The following is a 20,581-nucleotide window of genomic DNA, read 5'->3' as shown; positions in this document are numbered from 1 at the left end:
CCTTTGTACTTGCTGTTTCCCCTACCTGTGCCACTCTTCACTGGATACCTCATGGCTCACTTCTCCAGATCTCTAACTAGATGTCACTGCAGCAGGCAGCCCCATATTAAATAGCATCCCACCCCTATTCCATCTCTATCTTCCCTTACTGAGCTTTATTTTTCTTTATGATACCACCAACTAGCACGTGTAATTATATTTAGTTGTATATTTATATTTAGTTGTATATTTATAAATTGTATATTTATAAGTTTCATGAGTATAGGGGCTTCAGCTTTTTTCATTCATGTGTTCCTAGTACCTAGAACCGAAGTTGGCACAGAGTAAAGCACTCAACTATTTAGGGAATGACTCAAGTAAATGTAACGAGTAAAATTAATTTAACATTCAGGCATTCACCAGTAATTCATTTGCCGTCATAGCATTCTTTCTTTAAATTAGTAAGTTTGGTGATTTGTTTTATAAAAATGATGGGATATTTGTATAAAAATAGATATTAGCCAAAAACAACTTCCTGGGGCAGAGTAATTTTGTGGACCTAGTAAGATTATTTAGAATGACTTTAAAAAACAAAACAAATATCTACAATAATTAGCAAATTTATTTCTGTTTATACTTTATTCTAAATACTAGTTTATGAAAGATATTCTGCCTCAGTTGGCCATTAGTAAAAGAAAGGATTTGCATTTCTGTGGTTACAGTTTACTTTCAAATTTTGCATTTCACTGAAGTAGCCAAACTCCACATATATTTCAGGGACCTTATTTAATTAACAACCTTTGTAATAAAGCCCTAAGTTGTCGATTGCACAAGTATTTAATAATGTCTTCTGTTTGCAGGTAGTGTACTATGTGTGGTGGAATACAAAGATAGATACAATATAGCCTGAGTCTTTAGGAGGGCTTGAAGTTGAGTAGAAGGAAATAGGTGTGATAGTGTAATAAGACGTGTTGTGATGTAAATAGATGTAAAATAGCCTGGAGTGTTTGGGAAATGCCAAGCAGTTCTGTGTCACTGGAGCACAGGGATGGGGGTGTTTGTGGATGAGTGTGAGACAGAGCGCTAAGGAAGGAAAGCCTGGCGGAGAGATGGAGATTGTTACATGAGTGGGGAGGGTGTGTAGCTATGAGAGTTCGGCAGTGACCAGGTCGTGCAGGAGGTTGGTGTTGAGAGCTCAGTGGCAGATGAGACATCTCAGGCAAGGACTTAGAAGGGGCGGGACTAAAGTGCTGACCTTATAAGAAAATAACCGAATGTAGAAAGAGGAGGCGGAGTCTAGGATGATTGCTAGCTTTCTGACTTGGAGAATATTGAAATCCTCCATCAAGATAAAAAGTACTAGATGAGAAGAGCAGATTTCATGGGGAAGCTCAGTTGTGGATTTGTTGCCATTGAGGTGCCTGCAGACAGTGCTGGTAGATGTTTACCAGCTGACTCTGAGAACAAGTGTGATGTGTGTGTAGCTTATGAAAAGTGTTGTCGATAGCAGGGGTGTATAGCACATACTGACAGGTAATATGATACTCTACTGGCAAGTCCATGGAGCCAGTTGACCCTCATGGATGCCCTCGTTGCTTGCTAGCCTTCTGTGTCTTTAACCAACTGTGGTTGCAGTTGACAAAAGCATGTAGTTCTGACATAAACATTTCCTTTACGTTACAGAATAAGACTAGAGTGACAACTAAGATATGTGACAGAACTTCACTCCTAGTCAGTATCAGTGAGTGACAACTTTGCTGAATCAGATAACAGATTTTGAACAATGAGTCTTTCCTCAATTTTTTGTACTATTCACAATGGAGTGGCTCTAGACACTATAGACACCTCACATTTTTCAGTTAAATATGCATTATTAACATTTTCTTCATCATTTTCTTAAGTCTAGACAATCAATAAGACAATAAATCAAACCCTTATTGGTTGTCAGTTTCCCTGGTGTACATGTTGCCACTGTGGCCAGTTACAAGCATCTAACGTGGTGTCTCTGAACACGGAGTTGGGGAAGCTACACAGTAGCGTGCCGTTAGAACATTTCCACCGTACAGAGATAAGTAACCTCCAGAGCATAGATAATAGTGAAATAATTAAGAAATGATTGAGTATTTCCTTTCTTTATAATATAATGTATTTAATTGTAATTTTAAGTGATTAAATTTGTAATAAAGACTGCGCTTAATAACCAGCCCACAGACTTCCTAAAAATTCAGCAGCTGGCTCTCAAGCCAGTAGCAGCAAGCTCCAGCACTGCTGTCTGCGGGCCATCGAGGTGAAGATGTCCAGTGAATTTCTGGATCTTAGACGATGGTCCAAACTAGAGGGGCTAATTCAGGCATCATTGCCCGGCTAGCTGAAGCCTTGGGCATAAATGTTGTCCAGGGAGAGCAAGTGAAAAGAGTAAGAGGAGATCCAAGGGCAAAGCCCTGGGGTCATACCCACTTTTCGTGGACAAGCTGGGGAGGAAGAGCCAGTGGTGCCAGTTGAGCAGGGCCCGTCAGCAGGGGAGAAAGCATTGGAGGAGATGAGCGCTATGGAGCCGGAGAGAAGCCAGGTAGTGAGGGCCGAAGCGTGTGCCGGTAGCAGCAGCTCAGTGGTGGCACTGGTGCAGACATCTCAGAGGAGGGGGGGGCCATTGCAGCTAACATTTCTGTTTCATAAAATGAGTGGGAAACGAGAAACCAGAGGCCGCAGATTTAGTTCATTCCTGTGTAGAACCACTGCATAGGAAAGGGTGGGAACAAGGCAGGACGGTAGGTTAATGGAAATTAAAGTCAGGACTTTATCGTATTTACAACTTGTGGGGAAGGGGCCACCAGTTACAGGTAACCAGTGAGGCAAGGTCAAGGAGAGGAGAGGACCTCCTCTCAGACTAATCTTGAGCAAAAGGAACACCTGAAATGGAAGACAGCAAGCGGAGAAGATTGCAGACACAGATGCATTGTTAGGTGTGGGCGTGAGAAGTTGACTTCATGGTGGTCTGAGCGTCTGCTGGTAGCCAGGCCAATTGTTTCACACGTGGGGCTCACACGTAAGTCACTTGGTAGTTAGCACCTTGGGTTTGCTTGTTCCCCCTTTTTGCCAGACTAGAAGAATAAATTTAGAATGAATCCTAATAAATACCGTGTGTCAAAGTAAAAGCTCTGAGGTGGGCGTGAGGCAACGTGCATGTGCAAGGTGAAAATCAGTAACCGGCGTTCATGCCACACCTCTCTCAGCGTGCTCGTGAAGTTCATCATAGGTGCTCGTGGCTGTGGCGTGCCTGTGGAGGACCGGGAGGACCCCTACTCCTGCAGACTGCTCAACATCACGGATCCAGGTGGGTCTCCTGTTCTCGGCCCTCTGACTGCCGAATACAGGTTTGGTGTTAGGAAAAGTCGCTAAGCTGAATAGGTCGGTGTCTGGTTGTAGCAGATGAAAATCGAGCTTTCATCAAAATTTATCTTTCATCCTTTTTGACAGAGTCCTCGGGGTATCTGTTAAGATTCTTTACAGATACAGGTAATTTCAGGGTCCAAGCGGGTTTATGTTTCAGTATGATTCAGGTACATCTGGAAATTCAAGTAGCGATAAATCCTCAATTACTGAATTTTGAACTTTTGGAAACTGCTCATTTCACCAGCCTGTTGATTTATAATAGCTTCGATACAAGTATGTGAATCAACTTTCTCTTAGTATTGCCTATGCTTCTGCAAAAGAAATAGAATAAAAAATTAAAAACACAAGTGGTACTTTTTTATTTCTTACAATTAAAAACTTGAGTTCTGTTGAGGATGAAGAATGGTGCTCGTAATTAGGTTCTATGTGTTATCTGGGAACCAGTTTTAGGAAGTTGGTAACTGTAAACGCCTATGTTGGTTTGTTAGCCTTTCCTATTATGTGCAGCTGTGGTTCTAAGGGAGATTAAACTTTTCCAAATCTTAAATGTGCTGATTATGATTTCTTGTATATCAAGATTGGTCAAACCTATGTAATTACATACACGTCACTTTTCTAGGCTGCGATCGTGGAATGCTTAAGTCATGGGCTCTGCAGTCAGGCTTTAAGTCTAGGCTCGGGCAGTTTTCCAGCTGTATGACCTTCGATTCGTTATTTACTCCTTTGAGCCTCAGTTTCATCATCTGCAAACTGGGAATAAATACTTATTCATAGGGATTGACATGAGGATGAAATAAATTGATATGTATAAAATATTTAGAATAGTTTCTAGAACATGGCAGGTGCTTAATTTATTTTAAAGAACCTGTCTTTTTATAAAGTTGGGTTTCAGTCAGCTTTTTAAATAAATTGGACCATATTTTCAGATCTGCATTGTAAAGCAGAGGTTTCTTACTGAAGATTTCTATGAATTTAGTTAACTTTGTAAGCAAACTTTTGTGTGTAATTGTGTTTTTCATGGGACAGGGTCCTTTAATTTTCACTGGAGTCCCAAAGTGACCATGAACCTATAAAATATTACTAATAATTTAAGAGTAGCCTAGAACAAATCACATTTGAAATCTAAAACCAAACCAATTTTTTAAAAACCTCACCTTTAAATTAACTAGACTTTTATTAAAATCTATTACTCATTGATAGTAAAGAAGTAGAGCTTTCCACTGATAGAAAATTTTCATATATGTAACACCCAAGTTTCAAATTTAAAAATAGGTATAACTAAATTTATATTGAACCTGATTTTTTTTCTTTCTGATAATTCAAATGGTGTGTAGGTTTATTTCAGTCCTTTAAGGTCCTCATGGGCATTAATCACCATATTCTGGATATGTAGGAGTTTTGATTAATAGCAGGATGAAGGCAGCAGGATTTCCTGTGTTCATCTGTCTTAGAAAATCTGTATTAATAGTTATGTTATAATGTGCTTAACTTACTACCTGTAGTAGGCATCTGCTTTGGATCTATTTCAGTTACTAAATATATTAAAGATAAAAACTTCTGTTGTCCAAATTGGGAGTCTAGACTCTCCGGCCAGTGCGTGCCCAGCCCACAACTAAGTCTGTTCCTTCCCCTTTCCCCTCCTGCTCATGTATGTAATTGGGCAGGAGCCGTCAAGGCTCTCAGTGCCGTTTTACTGAGCATCTACTGAGTATAAAATAGCTTTCTAGGAACTCTAACGCACGGATCCCAATGATCCTCCGGGAGTGGGAAGAAAACAGAATTCTTATTTATCTGAAAATAAGAAAATAGAATCATTAATACTGAATGTATTGACTGACAATAATATATGTATTTTGTAAAGAAATATGAGTGTGTGTATAAATACTTTTAACTGATGGGTTGTGTGTTCAGCAAAGTTGGAAAACCATAGCTCTAAAAGACACAAAGAACTTTGATATAATAATCTTGTAAAATAGGTTTTTATATTACTTCTCAAAGTGGCACTGACATTCTCAGCCATATTAACTGCATCATGTAATATATTCCGAGTCATTTATGGTCATTGAAAAGTTATTTGAAAAGGACGGTTGTTGACCTTGATTAGACAGCTTCGGGGGAGTGGAAAGGGCACTGAATTTGAAGTCACTAAACTTGGGTTTGATTCCTGACTCTACCACTTTCTGTGACCTTGGGCAAATTACTTAATATCTCCCAGCTTCAGTTTCTTAATCTGAAAGCTGGAGATAAAGCCACAACCACACAGTGTAGTTGTGAAGATGTGTGTACAAGGGCATGGCACAGAGTAGGTGGCCAGAAATGCGTACTGTTCGATGTCCTTATCTTTTCTCAGAGTTATATAGCAAGGGGTTTTCAGTGTTGTTTGAAGTGATTTCAGTTACTCTTGTCTGTGATAATTGCCTGACATCACAAATATTTTAAATTACCCAAGAAGAAGTAGAATTTTTGGAATTTGCAGAGCAAGGCTAAATTTATTATTTATGGCTGCAATCAGTACTGTTGTTTTTAAATCCAACCTTTATTTATCCAACCTTTCCTAATAGATGCCTTTGAATTTAATATTCCCCTGTGGTGTTCATACGAACATATGCACATGTGTAGGCAAAAATCTATTATAGTAGTTCTGATCATTAAATATTTTACTTAGATGTGGCTGAAAACTGTTCTTAAATCTCCAAGTAAGTTTGTTTTTTCTTAGTAGCAACTATATTTCTGAAGCGTATTTTAAAATTATTGCCATTTGTGAAAGAATTATATAACAAGTACCTAGATTTTGCCATCAAGCCCACTTCATTATTTTCATATTAGTAAAATAAGATTACACTTGATTGATTGTTTAAAACTCCTTTTCTCATTATTTCCTTAGTTTTGAATCAGGAAATTGAGGCGTTTGATCTTTCTGAAGACACTTCATCGGAGCTCTCCGAGGACCGAGTTGTCAGCGTGAGCTTCCGAGTTCTCTACCCGATCGTTATTACTAGTCTCGGGGTGTTTTATGACACCAGCAATGTGGGTTTCCAAAGGAACATCACCGTCAAGCTTTATCAGGCCGAACAGGAGGTAAGCACTGCTTGTACAAGGTTTTCCCCATGTTTCCTTTTCAAAAACATCAGCTTTTTCCTCATGGTGTATCATAGGTTGGGAGACTTCACCTTTGTTCCCTGTCAATTGGGAACATTTACGTTATAGTGTAGTGTATTATAATGCTGGTTTGGGAGAGAATACCAATGAGTAAACGTGTTATATCTAGAAAAGAAGGAGTTGGACCAAATTCGAAATTCCCAACCTCAAATCCCTGAAAGCCTAAGGGATTTCAAAAGTTGGTAACGAATATCAAAAGTTTGGGACTCTTAGGTATAAGCGGGTATTATTGTCTCTGTCTTCCCAACCCTAAAAGTCTATCACTATAATACGAGGCTAGCAGCTGCTTCAAATCTTTTGTGTAATAAGGATGTAGAGGGAACAAAAGTTTAAAACAATTGAGGTTACTCTGTTCCTGATATTTGGGGAAATCTGATTTGTTCACAGTGTATCTGAAAGAGTGTAGCAAGGAAGTGTATCAGAAAAGATCTGTTCCCATGTTTTCAACTACAGAAATCTTGAAAGAGTTACCCAGTGAACACCCATATATTTACCAACTAAATTCTACAAATAGTTGATATTTTATTGTATTGGCTTTATACATATATAGTCATTCATCAAGCTTATCTTTTTAAAAAAAATATTTCAGAGTAAGTTGCAGGCGTGAGTGCACTTGAACTCTAAACACTTCAGCGTGCGTATCATTAACGAGACTTTAATATTGTGGGTTGTTGTTTTTTTAATTTTACATACTGTGAAATGTGTATTCAGTCAGTTTTTTAAACTGTATAAACCTGTGTAACACAAACTTCTATCACCCTACCCCATTCCCTAAATTTAGGCAGCCACTGTTTCTTGTTTTTTAACCATAGACTGGTTTTCACCTGTTGTGGGACTTCATATATAAATAGAATCATATAGTAAGTGCTCTCGTGTAAGGCTTCTGTCACTCAGCATTATGTCTGTGCATGTTGTTGTATGTATCAATGAATTTTTCCTTGTCCTTCTTTTAACTGCTAAGTTGTATTCTAGCAGGGCACAGTATTTATCCATTCTCCTATTAATGGGCACCTGGACTGTTTCCAGGGTTTTTCTCCTTTATTCTGTTAGTGTGATAAAGTACATTTGTTGACATTAGAGTGTTAAACCAGCCTCCTATTCCTCTCGGTCATGATGTATTATTCTTTTTATGTATTGCTGGAAATTGTTTCTTGTGGAGAGCATATACTTGGATCTTCCTTTTTATCCATTCTGAGAATTTCTACCTTTTACAAAGAGTGTTTATTCTATTTACATTTAATTCAGTTATTGAAGTGGTTGGATTTCAGATTTTCATTTTGCTATTTTCTGTTTGTTCCACCTTTTAAAAAATTTCTCTGTTCCTCTTTTCCTGCCTTCTTTTGGGTTAATTAGATGTTTTTTAGAATTCCATTTTAATTTATCTGTTTCCTTTTAGCTATAGCTCTTTGCACTATTATTGTTCGTGTATATGGTTGACATAAGGATTAGACGATAAACCCTGAACTTTTCAGTCTTCTTAAAGTTAATGTTGTACCCCTTCATGTAAAATATAACAGCCTTGCAACTACATAATTGCATTTACCATCTCCCATTTTGTTTACTCTATTGGTTATATGCATTTCATCTATGTATGCTATAAATCCCACAGTACAGTGTTATAATTTTTGCTTTAAACAGCTAAATGTGTATTAAAGTAAGTTAGACAAAAACAGTGTTTTATATCTGCCCACATTTTTACCATTTCTGGTAAAAATAGTCCTTCCTGAGTATCCAAGTTGCCATCTGATATCCGCTCCTTCAACCCAGAGAACTTACAGTGCAAGTTTACTGTGATAAATTCACTCCGTTTTCATCTTTCTGAAAATGTTTTAATTTTGCTTTTATTTTTTAGCCTCCCTTTATTCTTGTGGGATATTTTCTGGATATAGAAATTCTGGGTTGACTTTTTTTCTTTTCAATAAGTGAAAGATGTCACTCCAGTGTTTTCTGGCCTCCATCGTTTCTGGTGAGAAGTCAACCATCCTTCATATTGTGGTTCTCATGTTTGATGTATATAATGTGGTTTTTGTTTTGTTTTTTCTGGTTGCTTTTAAGATTTTCTCTATGTTTGGTTTTAAGCAATTTGGTTGCGTTGTACCTTGGTGTGGTTTTTCTTTATCTGTTTTGTTCAGGGTTTGTCAAGTTTCTTCAATGTATAAATTTGTCTTTTACCAAATTTGGGAAACTTTCAGCTATAATTTCTTCAAAAAAAATTTCCCAGCCCCATTCTCTCTATGTATTCTGGGGGTTCCAGTTGTACATATTAGACCTTTTTGAATTGTCCCACAGATCACAAAACTGTTTTCATTTTTTAAAAAATTTTTTCCTCTTTTTCAGGTTTCATAATTTCTATTAATCTGTATTCAAATTCAATTCACTGACTCTTCTACCATCTCAAATCTGTTACACCTAGCCAGTGAATTTTTAATTTTAGATATTGTAATTTTTATGTTTAGAATTTCCGTTTAATACTTTTGTGTAGTTTCTATTTCTCTAAAATGTTCTGTGTTCGTTCATTTTGAGCATGTTTTTTCCTACAGTCCTGATCTTCGTTATAATAATGGCTTTAAAACTCTGACTGCTTGTTCTAATATTTGAGTCATCTTGGGGTCTGTCTTTATTGATTATATCTTTACTCTTGAGTGTAGATGACATTTTCCTGTTTTATATCTAGTGACTTTGGATTATATCCTAGATATTGTGAATAATTCATTGTAGGGTCTCTGGATCCTATTATATTTCTTGAAAAAGTATTTAGTGGTTTGCAGATGGTTAAATTAGCTGGACGCTGGAAACTTTAAACTGTCTCCTTTGCAATGGACAGCAGCTGAAATCTCCTTTCAGTTCTTTTGGACTTATATGGGCTGCTTGGATTCTGTTTTCAATGTGTGTTTTATGAGTCAGCTGCAGATTTGTGCAGAGTTTATATGAAGAATTTAGGCTCTCTCTCTGTGACCTTTTCCTTTCTGGGGTTTTCCTCCTTACTTTTCAGCTGATGTGTTTGCTCCAACTCTTTCATCTCATTCTGCATCCAGAAAGACTGCAAGTTTTTAATTCAATTGTTTAGTTGCCTCTCAAAATGTGCCATGTGCCGCAAAGAACCATAAAGTGTCGGGGAGGCATACCCACTGTCTTTCTCTTCTTCACAGTATTGATTTTCCTCCAGTTTCTGCCCGCCTTGTTCGCATTCCAGTGCCTTCAGATTAGTTTTTTAAATGTTTTGTCCAGTGTTCATAATTGTTATCTACAGGAGAATTGTTCTGGTGTCACTGGAAGCAGAACTGTGTTCGTGTTTTGTAGGCATCTTTAAAAATGTTTTTATATTATTGCTAATATTGTTACTAACGGGTACAATGCTAATCAACAATAAATATACAAATGAATTTAAGATTCAGTTTCCTTTTTGCAGTTTGTCCTATCCCTACTTCCTCTAAAGAATCCGTGTAGTTTGTAAATGTGCTTAATGACATAAATATGAGGGAGGGAACAAGTCCTCTTGAAGGTTTCTACCATTATGATTACAGTGAGAAGAAACTTATTAAGCTATTCAAGTACAGGAGTTTGTATTATTATTGAGCTTAAAGGTTTCATTAATACTGAATTCACATAGTTAACTGAAATAGCAATATACTGAATTCCGTCCTTATCTAGAAATTAGCATTAATCTTGAATGTTTTTGATACACTTGTCTTAGTATGTGTAGTCTTTTTTTTTTTTTAACTGTTATGTATTTGGTTCAGATGTACAAAATTTTGAGCATGTTGATTTAACTTTTAGTTGACATACTTTTAGGCAAGGAGAAGTCAATCTTTGTCCTAATCTAAGCTGGATGCTAACGGGTTCACAGGTAGTCACGATGCAAAAAGTATTACCACCGTGTTGCTAAGAACTGGTGTTAATGAAAGAAATACACACAATCCACTAAGACACCCCCCACCCCTTAATTCTGAACTTCTGCGTGGTCTTGATAGCTTTAACAGAAGTTTCCCATGTGTAAGTTGGTATATAAGAATGGGCACGAGAAAATAAGGAAATGTTCTTGCCTAAAACAAACTGGGAAGGACCCAAGAAAACAACAGACTTAATGTGAAATAGCATTCTTTTATATCCCCTTTTTGTTTTGCTTTTTCTTCTAAAGGGTCTTCTTGGAAGGGGGATTCCCGAATAGCTTTGTTCCATGTAGAAATCTATGATGTTTCAATTTATTCTTAACCCTTTGGGGTTAAACCTAGTAAACTGGCTTAATTTAACAGCACTTCACACTTACCCTAATGTTCCTCATTTCAAGGTGGGTTGTTTTTTTTAAGGTTACATGGATTATATTTAGGGGTTTAGAACTTCATGACGACTTTGGTTACCTTAAATATCTTTATTTGATAACCATGGTTGCACTGGAAAACCCAAATGATACCTAAACCACAGTACAACAGTGTTAGTAACCATGGTTGGGATTTAGCCGACCAAGATGTAAGCAGTTTTGAAAACTTGTTGCGTATGCAGTGTCCACCATGAAGTATTTTTCTTGTTCCCTCTCCCCCATTTGTAGGAGGCCCTCGTCATTGCTCGCTTTAGTCCTCCAAGCTGCGGTGTGCAGGTGAACAAGCTGTGGTACAAGCCTGTGGAGCAGTTCATCTTACCAGAGGTACCGGCTGGAGTGCAGACTGTAGGCGCAGGCGCGGGGCTGTGCTCTCAGGGGCGGGCGCTGGATATTCTGTCTCCAGGGGGTGGGAGAGGCTCCCAGCTCCAGGGGCTTCACCAGGCCTTGAGGTTCCCAAACCACACTTTGTGAAAAGCGTTGGTTTTACCTTGGCTTAGTTAGTGCAGTAGGATAAGTAAATTACTATCCTTTGTCATTAAAACATGGCTATTTTAATGACAAAGGATAGTAACTTACTTATCTAAAGAAAGGGGGTGAGGTAGTGCAGACAGAATAATGGCAAAGAGATTGGCCTCATTTCCAAGGTAAATTAAACTTCTCCAAGCTGTGGAAGATGTCTGAAAACAGAACTGTCACCTTCCGGGTCCCTCTAGGTGCAGGGTTAGGTAGATACCTGTGTGCTGCACGTGCCCCCTTCGGTCCCCGAGTGGAGCTGCGACCTGGTTCCAGTTGGGTGTGAACAGATTGTCCACCCATCACCCTCTGCCTTTTTGGGCCATTTCAGTCTAGTCCAAGCACATGCCTCATCTCCGTGCTCTGGAACCACAGGAGGGGTCAGTTTTCCAGACATTCCTGGGAGTCACTTTAGATCAGCTGTGCAGTTCAGCTACAGCATCAAAGCCGAGGTAAGATGTGGAAGCTGGGCAGGTGACCAGCCCTGCTGGCTAAGCAGGGGACGTTTTCCTACCCCCGCCTTAGGGGCTGTTCACACTTACACAACAGCAGAACCCCACATTTTGTGATATGCTGTAGCACTCTGGAGTCACATACCAGTAGTTGAAACTGTGTATGCTTTCTGTCAAAGGCATCTCCTTTATTTTACCTGTAGATGAGCTTCCGTTTAAAAACTTTTAAACGCAAAACTAAAACACCAGAAAATATTTCTTATTTCTCAGTGTTATTAAAAAGACCATAGTGAATATCCTTACACCTCCCTTGTGTACGTAACTGGTTATTTTCTTAGGATGAATTGTTGATTCAAATTTATACACATTTGTAAGGCATATGATTGTTTTCTGGAGGGCAGTTTAGCAGTTTGTGTCAATTTGAATAATCACCAGCATTATATGAGAATGCCTGTTTTCCTGTATCTTTTTAAAATTGCATATATGAACTTTTTTCCTTGTTAAGTGAGGTGTGTTGGCCAAGTTTTGGGACATCTGGTTTGAAGGAAGCCATTCTTTGGTTTGTTTATTCTTTTACTCGGAAAATATTTATTGAGGACTTAGTATGTGCCAAGCAGTGGAGCTCTATGAGGAGACAATACAAAGATCTCTGAGCATAAAGCAGCTTGCGTCCCAGTGGGGAGAGAAGACCTCACACTGATACTCTGCTTAGCTTACTGTGTACCAGGCGCGTTGGAAGTTACTTTCCTGATTTAACTAATTGGGAAGCTCCTTTCGGATCGAAGCAAGTCATTCATGAGAGTCCTTCATTTCCTCAGAACTAGCGTGAGCAGAACCTAACTCAGACTTTGTGCGATTCCCAAAGGGCGAGGACCGTGAGGAGACCGGGAGCAGTAGCGTTGTGTTAGCTGCTAGACAGAACGGTCTGAAGTCTGACTTAGCGCTGATTTTCACAAAAGACTTAGGAGGACTGTCAGGAGTGGGAAAGAGAAAAATGATGCATCTGGGAGTAAGATGTCTGGGCACATTTGGGTGCCAGTGCCTGAGCGGTACCTGGGTACAGCCTGCTCTGCCGCTGTGACCTCGTGCCGGCTACTTCCTCTCACTGTGTGTCTTCCCTGTGGGCGGAGGCGCTGCAGAGCCCAGTTCAGAGGGTCGTTCTGGGGCTGGCTGGTCTGATACATGTAGAATGGTAGGGCTGCCACACGGTGGGCACTCAGTACCCACGTGCTGCTCGTCTGGATTGGGGGTCCTGATCCTTAAGGGCAGGGGCACTTTGCTTTCTGGGGGACATGTGGCAGTGATTGGAGACACTTGCAGTTGTTAGGCTGGGTGTGGAGTGATCTGGCATCCAGTGAGGGGGGCAGGGAAGCTGCTGCGTACCCCACGGTGCCCTGCCAGCCCCCAGCAAACGATTGGACCCACAGTGTCAGTGGTGCCCAGGGGGAGAAACCTTCACAATATGGAGCAAAAAGGAAGAAAATAAGCTTTAGGACTTTAGACTGTAGTGTTGCAGAATCCAAGACCGGAAAGAATTAAAGCGGCACTCAGAGAGTTAGGAGAGTCAGCTTTATGACACCGGTGGGCTCAGCTGGATCCTTCCCAAAAGACTGAGCCCCTAGCAAGGTTTTGAGCAGGTTTTTAATGGGTTGGGGACTTTCTTGAGTCGGGGAAGGGGAAGGTGTCATCTGGTGATTGGCTCGGGGTGTGGCTTGGAGGGGGTTATGCGGAAGTGGGCTGGGGCTTAGGCTGGGGACTTCTCTCTCCATTCAGGCCACCAGGGTCCGTTCCACATGGCAGGAACCATTTTAAGGTCAGTCTCCCCATCAGTAGAAAGAATTACAAATTTTGAATAGTCCACAAAAATATTACTTTCCCTTACAGTGTCCTCGTTCTTAGGAAATAACATGCTGAAGAATTTAGAGGTGAAATGTCCTGATATCTGCATTTTACTTTCAAGTGATTCAACAACAGAAGTGTGTGTTTGTGTGTGTGTGTGTATGTGTGTGTGTGTGTGTGTGTGTGTTTGTACACAGAGATCAAGCAAATGTGGCCAAATGTTAACAGTTGGTGAGTCTAGGGGATTTGGGTGTTAATTTCAACTTCTCTGTAGGTTTGAAGTTTTTTTCAAAATGAAAATTGGGTTGGGGCCAGGGGTTCCCTTCCTTGCCAGTGTGTTGGGTGATGTATCTGGCAGTAGGTCCCCGTGACAGGAAGTTCTCAGCCAGACAGTGAGTGGCCGTTTTTGTTAAGACTTTAATACCTGTAGCCTTGTGAGCTTTTCCGCTTTTAGCTTTCAGCTAAATTGACTTGATTTTTCATTACTTCTGAGTAATGTTTTTCTTTTAGAAACTTTCCAGTTACTTAACAGTGGCTACACCAGGGTGGGGGGAGAGCAGGATTATGGATGATTTTCATTTTCTTCTTTTTGTGTTATCTGTTAGTATTTTCTAAGTGTTCCATAGTAAATATATATGTTAGCTTTATAAAAAGAATAAAGTTTAAAAATTAAAACAATTCTTTCCTCTTGCACACCATGTTTAATTTCACATAGATGATTCTTTTGCTGCCTCAACCCTAATGGGGCTCATTAACACAGAAAAACTGACCCTGAGGAGTGGGGGGTGTGCCCATCAGCAGCAGTGCCAGGAAGAAACAGATCATTTCTGCCATTTGAGAGGGAACGGAGGTGCTTTGTTCATCCTACCCCTCCAACACTTTCTAGTCTACTAGGGAAACATGCCAGCAGTGTAGCTTGTCAAGGAAGTAAATCTCTTGTAATGTTTTCATCAAGTGACTCACTAACACATAAATCTCAATGGGGGTCACGGATTTAAATGGAGACTGCTGTGTGTTTCTCTTAAAATATTTATTTCTCTAATTTCATATTTTCCTCAATAGTGCAGCTGAAACCTGAAACTGATTTCAATAAAAAGACTATTTTTGTTCACTTGAGTCACTAGAGACATTATTGTTAGCATTATGGGTACTTACTTATTTCTTAGGAAAGTTAAAATTCTTTAGATGGAGTTATTTCTCCAGTCCACAAGAATTGTTCATGGTTACAGGCACAAAAGTACTATATATTTCAGCCAGTGTGTGGTTTGGATGACAAATTAGAAATAGAACACAAAAGAATTAACACATGAAAAGGGTTGCAGATAGCAACCTTATGGGTGAGATAATTTATGAGCTCATTTTTCCCGCCGATATACCATGCTGTTTTTCCTAACTTTTATTTTGGTCTTATGATCTTAGCAGGGAATTGCTATAAACAAGTTGTTTTGCATCTGAAGAGATTCCTAGCTTTATGATTATTTTGTGTCGGAGAGTAGAAAGTAGGTCTGTGAGAAGTGAGAATAGAAATTCAACTGTGACTGGAGCAGGAACAGGCCTGGGGAGGGAGAGAAGATACAGCTCCTCCCGTCCCTAATAACAAAACAACTTCTGGGTTATGTAAGTTCAGTGAATTAAACCAGGATCATTTTTTCAGACCAGTGAGTTCTGGTAATTACTCAGTTTAGTCAACATTGTTGATGTATCATGAGCCCGTCACAAACAAAATGGAGCCAGTGGGAAATAGCAAGTCAAACACCAAGTTCCAGTTGAGTGGACAGGACAATGAATTACTTGTTTTGTCATCATGTTTTCTAGATTTGTAGTTTCAAGGCAAAGCATTTTTATTTGGTCATCATAGCTTTGCGTTGGTATGGTTCATTTGAAACAGCACTCGCTAAGATTCCCAGTGACCTAACTGCCAACTGCAGGGACACTTTTTGTCCTTAGCCTTGTTTATCGCAGTTTCTTCTTGTCTTGTATGATACACATACTTCTGGTTCAGCCACATCTGGCCCCGTTCTCCTTCCTGCTGTACTTTATTATCTCCTCCTCATTTGCTTTCCTCCTAAATGTTAATCATTAGGATTTAATACTCAGCCTTCTGTTTATTTTACTCAGTCTTTTTAGTCAATTTCATTCATTACCAGCCATTTGCTAATAGCTATTAAATCTAACTACAGCCCAGATTTCTCTCATGAACTCAATTCCCTACACACATCAGCTGCCTACTGAACTTACCCATTGGAATATCCCGTGGGCATTCCAGTGGTAATAGGGTCTCCTCCCTCTTGGATAACAGGTCTCCTTTTTCTCGGCACCCAAACCAGAATCATGGAATTGATCGTCAAGCCTCATATCCAAGCGCTCATTAGATCTTGTCAGTTCTCTCTCCTAAAATTGAGCACTATTGAAGTTTTAGAAGAAAGGAGAGTATACCATAGGCAAGAGAAAGACACGTGATGCACCCAAAGCAGCCTCGCTCAGTGAAGGGTCTAGGACTTGGCTTCAGGTTGTAACACTGACCTTTCCAGTTAGCTCACTTAGAGATGATGAGATTCTCATAGAATGATAAAGTTACAGAAGATCGGTGTCAACCAGAAGGTCAGTTCATTCATCCTTAATGAGTGTTAGCTTAGCAGAGTGATTTAAAAGTTCATGACCCCTAACTAGGAACCTCCTCCTTGGTATGCCAGGCACCTGAAAAACTGAATTTGAACCATGCTTAGCTTGGGCATTGAGTTCTATTACAAAAGTCGAAGGTAGGTGTTTCAGCTCAGTCAGATAGGATGTGACCCGAACGCTTTATATCTTTCAATTATTGGGTTTTTTCTCCCCTCGGACATAACTTCATTGCCAAAATTTCACTCATAACCCAGCTTTCCTATAGTGGCCAGTTGATATATTAAGATGTTAATTTTACTAATTAAGCTCCTTTTTTAGAGCTCTTCCCAAGTTTTCAGAAGCATTATTTCCTTTAATGTAAGAATTTAATTAGTTCAACTCAGAGAGCAGTCTTTTTTTAATCGAGACATAATTGACATAAAACTAATTAGTTTCAGGTGTACAATATAACGACTCGATGTTTGTATATATATATTTCAAAATGATCACCACAGTTAAGTCTAGTTAACATGCATCGCCAGACATAGTTATAAATTTTTTTCTTGTGATGAGAGTTTTAAAGATCTAGTTTCTTAGCAACTTTCAAATACACAATACAGTATTATTAACTAGTTGCCATGCTATACATTACGCCTCTAGAACTTATTTATTTTGTAACTGGAAGTTTGTACCTTTGATCACCTTAACCCATTTCTCCTACCCCACTCCCTACCTCTGGCAATCTCCGTATCTTTGAGTTTGGGGTTTTGTTTGTTAATTTTTAGACTTCACATGTAAGTGTGATCCTGTGGTTATTATCTTATTTCTGTCTGACTTACTTCACTTAGCATAATGTCCTCAAGGTCCATCTATGATGTAGCAAATGGCAAGATTTCCTTTTACTAATGGCTGAATAATATTCCTCTGTGTGTGTGTGTGTGTGTGTGTCCATTCCTCTATCAGTAGACACTTAGGGTATTTCTGTGTCTTGGCTATTGTAAATAATGCTGCAATGAACATGGGGGTGCATATATCTTTTCAAGTTAGTGTTCTCATTTCCTTCAAATAAATACCCAGAAGTAAAATTTGCTATTGCATAAAAATTTTACTGCTATTTTTAAGTTTTTGAGGAACCTCCATACTGGTTTCCATAGGGGCTGCACCATTTTACATTCTCACCAGCAGTCACGAGGGTTCCCTTTTCTCCACATCCTTACCAACTCTTATTTCTTGTCTTTTTTATAATAACCATTCTAATAGGTATGAGGTGACAACACATGGTGATTTGACTTGTATTTGCCTGATGATGAGTGATGTCAAGCATCTTTTCATGTACCTGTTGGCCATCTGTGTGTCCTTTTGGAAAAACGTCTCTTCAGATCCTCTGCCGTTTTTTAATCAGTTTTTGTTTTTGTTTTTTGCTGTTGAGTTGTTTGTGCATTTTAGGTTAACCCCTTATTAGATATCTGATTTGAAAATACTCTCTCTTGTTTGGTCGGTTGCCTTTTCCTTTTGTTGATGGTCCTCTTTGCTATGCAGAAGAAGCCTTTCAGTGTGATGTGGTCCCTTTTGCTTTTGATGTCAAATCCAAAAAAATCATTGCCAAGACCAATGTCAAGGAGCCTACTGCCTATGTTTTCTTCTAGGAGTTTTATGGTTTCAGGTCTTACATTCAGTTCTTTAATCCTTTTTGAGAGGCAGTTTTATAACTTTATTTGACAATCAGCAGTTCTCATCTACATTAGCCATTTGTAGACTTTTTAAAATGGTGACAGTTACATAGGTAACCAATGTATGGAGCTTATTTGGTGAGACTTCATCCTCATTATGCCTTTTGGACAATCGCAGCGGAATGCAGTACGTGGCATTTCTTCTTCCTTTGGCCCGGAGGGCTCCGTTGAGTCTGGTGTCAGTGCGCATGTCTGGTGGTTTCCATCTCCTTTATGGCGAATTTCTGGATCCCTTTGTGTGCACGCTTCTTGAAACCCACTCCATGGATGGTCTTTGAATGTTGATAGTATTATTCTTTGGTCACTATCTCGTTGATAGCAAAATGACCCTTCTTTTCAGGAGCCATTCTGCCAGGCCCAAGGTAGGAAAGCCTTTAATCCATTTTGAGTTGATTTTATGTATGGTGTAAGATAGTGGCCCAGTTTCATTGTTTTTGCATGTGGCTCTCCAGTTTTCCCAACACCATTTAATGAAGAGATTGTCCTTTCCCTGTTGTATATTCTTGGCTCCTTTGCCATAAGGTGACTGATGCATGGGTTTATTTCTGGACTCTTTTCTGTCCCATTGATCTGTGTGTTCTACGCCAGTACTACACTGTTTTGATTACTATAGCTTTGTAATATAATTGGAAATGGGGAAGCATGGTGCCTCCAGCTTTATTTCTTCTTTCTCACGATTGCTTTGGCTATTGGGGTCTTTTGTGGTTCCTTACAAATTTTAGGATTGATCTTCTATTTCTGTGAAAAATGCCTTTGGAATTCTGATAGCCATTGTATTGAAATCCGTAGATCGCTTGGGGGTAATATGGACATTTTAACAGTAGTAATTCTTCTAATCCATGAGCATTGAATATCTGTCCATTTATTTGTGTCTTTGCGATCTTAATTTCTAAATGATAGACACATAATTCTCTCCTGGACTTCTGTAATAGTCCACTTGCCACTTTCCCTACCAACCTCTGTCCTGATGCCATTCCATTATTGGAGTCATGTTTCTAAAATTGCAGATACAATTGTGTCATTCTTATACTTGCAGCCTTCCGTGCTTCCCGCTGCCTTTTAGGTAAAGGACAGACTTTCTATAGCAGACACAGCAGCCGACCCCCAGCCTACTTTCTACCTCTCCTCGGCCTTGTGCTTCAGCAATACTAAACTACTTAACATTTTTCTCAATATGCAGTGCTGTCCGTTTTTCTGACTATGCGGTGCTGTTCCAAGTCTGTGCCTTCTGATGTGTTATTTGATCTGCCTCCCACTTTTTTAACTCACACTCCTTCAAACTTAGCTCTCAGAGTCATCTAAAATTCTGTCTGACCTCCCCAAGCACAGAAGAACTTTCTTTCGTTATTGACCCTATCATTGCATGTTATGATTATTTCAAGAAATGGGCTGTTTCGTTTTTTTTTCAAATCTTCAAACACATTGTCCACAGCCTGGTACACAGTAGACACTCAAAAGTTTAAATAATGGCTCATATCTGAAAGAAGATTGACCCCAAACTTATTTAGTTGTGTATTTATGTTTAGTTTAAAACTTTTTCCTTAAAAAAAAAAAAAAAGATTTTGTTTTTCCTGGTTATAAAAGTGTGAAAATAATACATATTCACTATTGAAAACTTGACAAAAATATAGAAAGGTTAAAAGACTATGATGTCATCCATCTATTCCCTACATATTTGGTGTATTTCTTCAAGTCCTTTTGTTTTCCTTCTGTGAATATATCTGTTTGTGAGAGAATATTTTTTGCTATTACAGAATTGAGATTTAACATCAAGTTCAGTAGAAAGTTAAGGCCGCCGGGGAAAGTATAGAAATAACCAGCACCTATTTCAGATAGGAAAATGGAATCTCTTAAAGGGGTAGTTCACTTCTGTGTTCCTCAGGTAGTGATAAAGCTGTATTCTGCTGAGCAGACACTGTGCTGTATACATTATCACTACTCCTCAAACAGCCCTGTGAGGCAGCTATCATTTTCTCTGTTTCAAAGGTTAGGAAATGCTGACACAAGGTGTGTCTGCAGGCTCTGCTCTGAGGAACCCTAGGGCTCCACCAAGTGCATCAGGAGGGTCACAAGTGATGAAGATTGAGGCACATGAGCTGAATATAAAGTGACAGACTGCCTGAGGAACCCAGACCCTTTCAGTGTTTTTATCTGTTTGGTAGAGAAGTTTTATTGCTTAAAAAAAGCTTGCAAACCACTGGCCTAGCTTGTTGGACAAATTCACTTTCATATTGTTTCCTTATAATGCTTGCTAAATGAGACGTTATTGTAAAGCACTTATCCCTTAATTTTAATACATGACATTTTTCTGAATATTAAAGCTGTATCATTTATCTCATGTGCTCTACCAGAATTAATTCTCATTGATTTTGAATTCAACATTAAGTACATATTTTTGAGTGCCAGTTATAGGTCAGGCCATTCTGGGTGCTGGGGATATAGTGGTTGATAAGACAGACATACAGGATCCCTGCTCTCGTGGTACTTGCCTTCTAGTGGGAGCCGTTAGTTTGACAATAGAAAAATAAATAGGAAGTATTAGAGTACTAAGTGGTTTTAAGAAAATAAGGAGTCTGATGTGATAGAACTTGGGAGTT

The 20,581-nt window shown here is 39.1% G+C and overlaps 1 protein-coding gene across 1 annotated transcript in view; it reads left to right on the top strand.

Moving 5' to 3' along the window:
- B3GALNT2 (beta-1,3-N-acetylgalactosaminyltransferase 2) overlaps positions 1-20,581 on the top strand; it is a 50,906-nt gene that overhangs the window by 12,268 nt on the left and 18,057 nt on the right. Inside the window, exons 3-5 of the mRNA XM_019746980.2 lie at positions 3,213-3,313; positions 6,257-6,450; positions 11,078-11,173. Of these exons, the coding sequence (XP_019602539.2) occupies positions 3,213-3,313; positions 6,257-6,450; positions 11,078-11,173 (391 nt within the window). The remainder of the gene's footprint in view (positions 1-3,212; positions 3,314-6,256; positions 6,451-11,077; positions 11,174-20,581) is intronic.

This window comes from Rhinolophus sinicus, linkage group LG12 (genome assembly GCF_036562045.2).
Source record: "Rhinolophus sinicus isolate RSC01 linkage group LG12, ASM3656204v1, whole genome shotgun sequence".
Lineage (NCBI taxonomy): Eukaryota > Metazoa > Chordata > Mammalia > Chiroptera > Rhinolophidae > Rhinolophus > Rhinolophus sinicus.
Note: the sequence above shows the minus strand (reverse complement) of the source record. Positions and strands in the feature narration are given on the sequence as shown.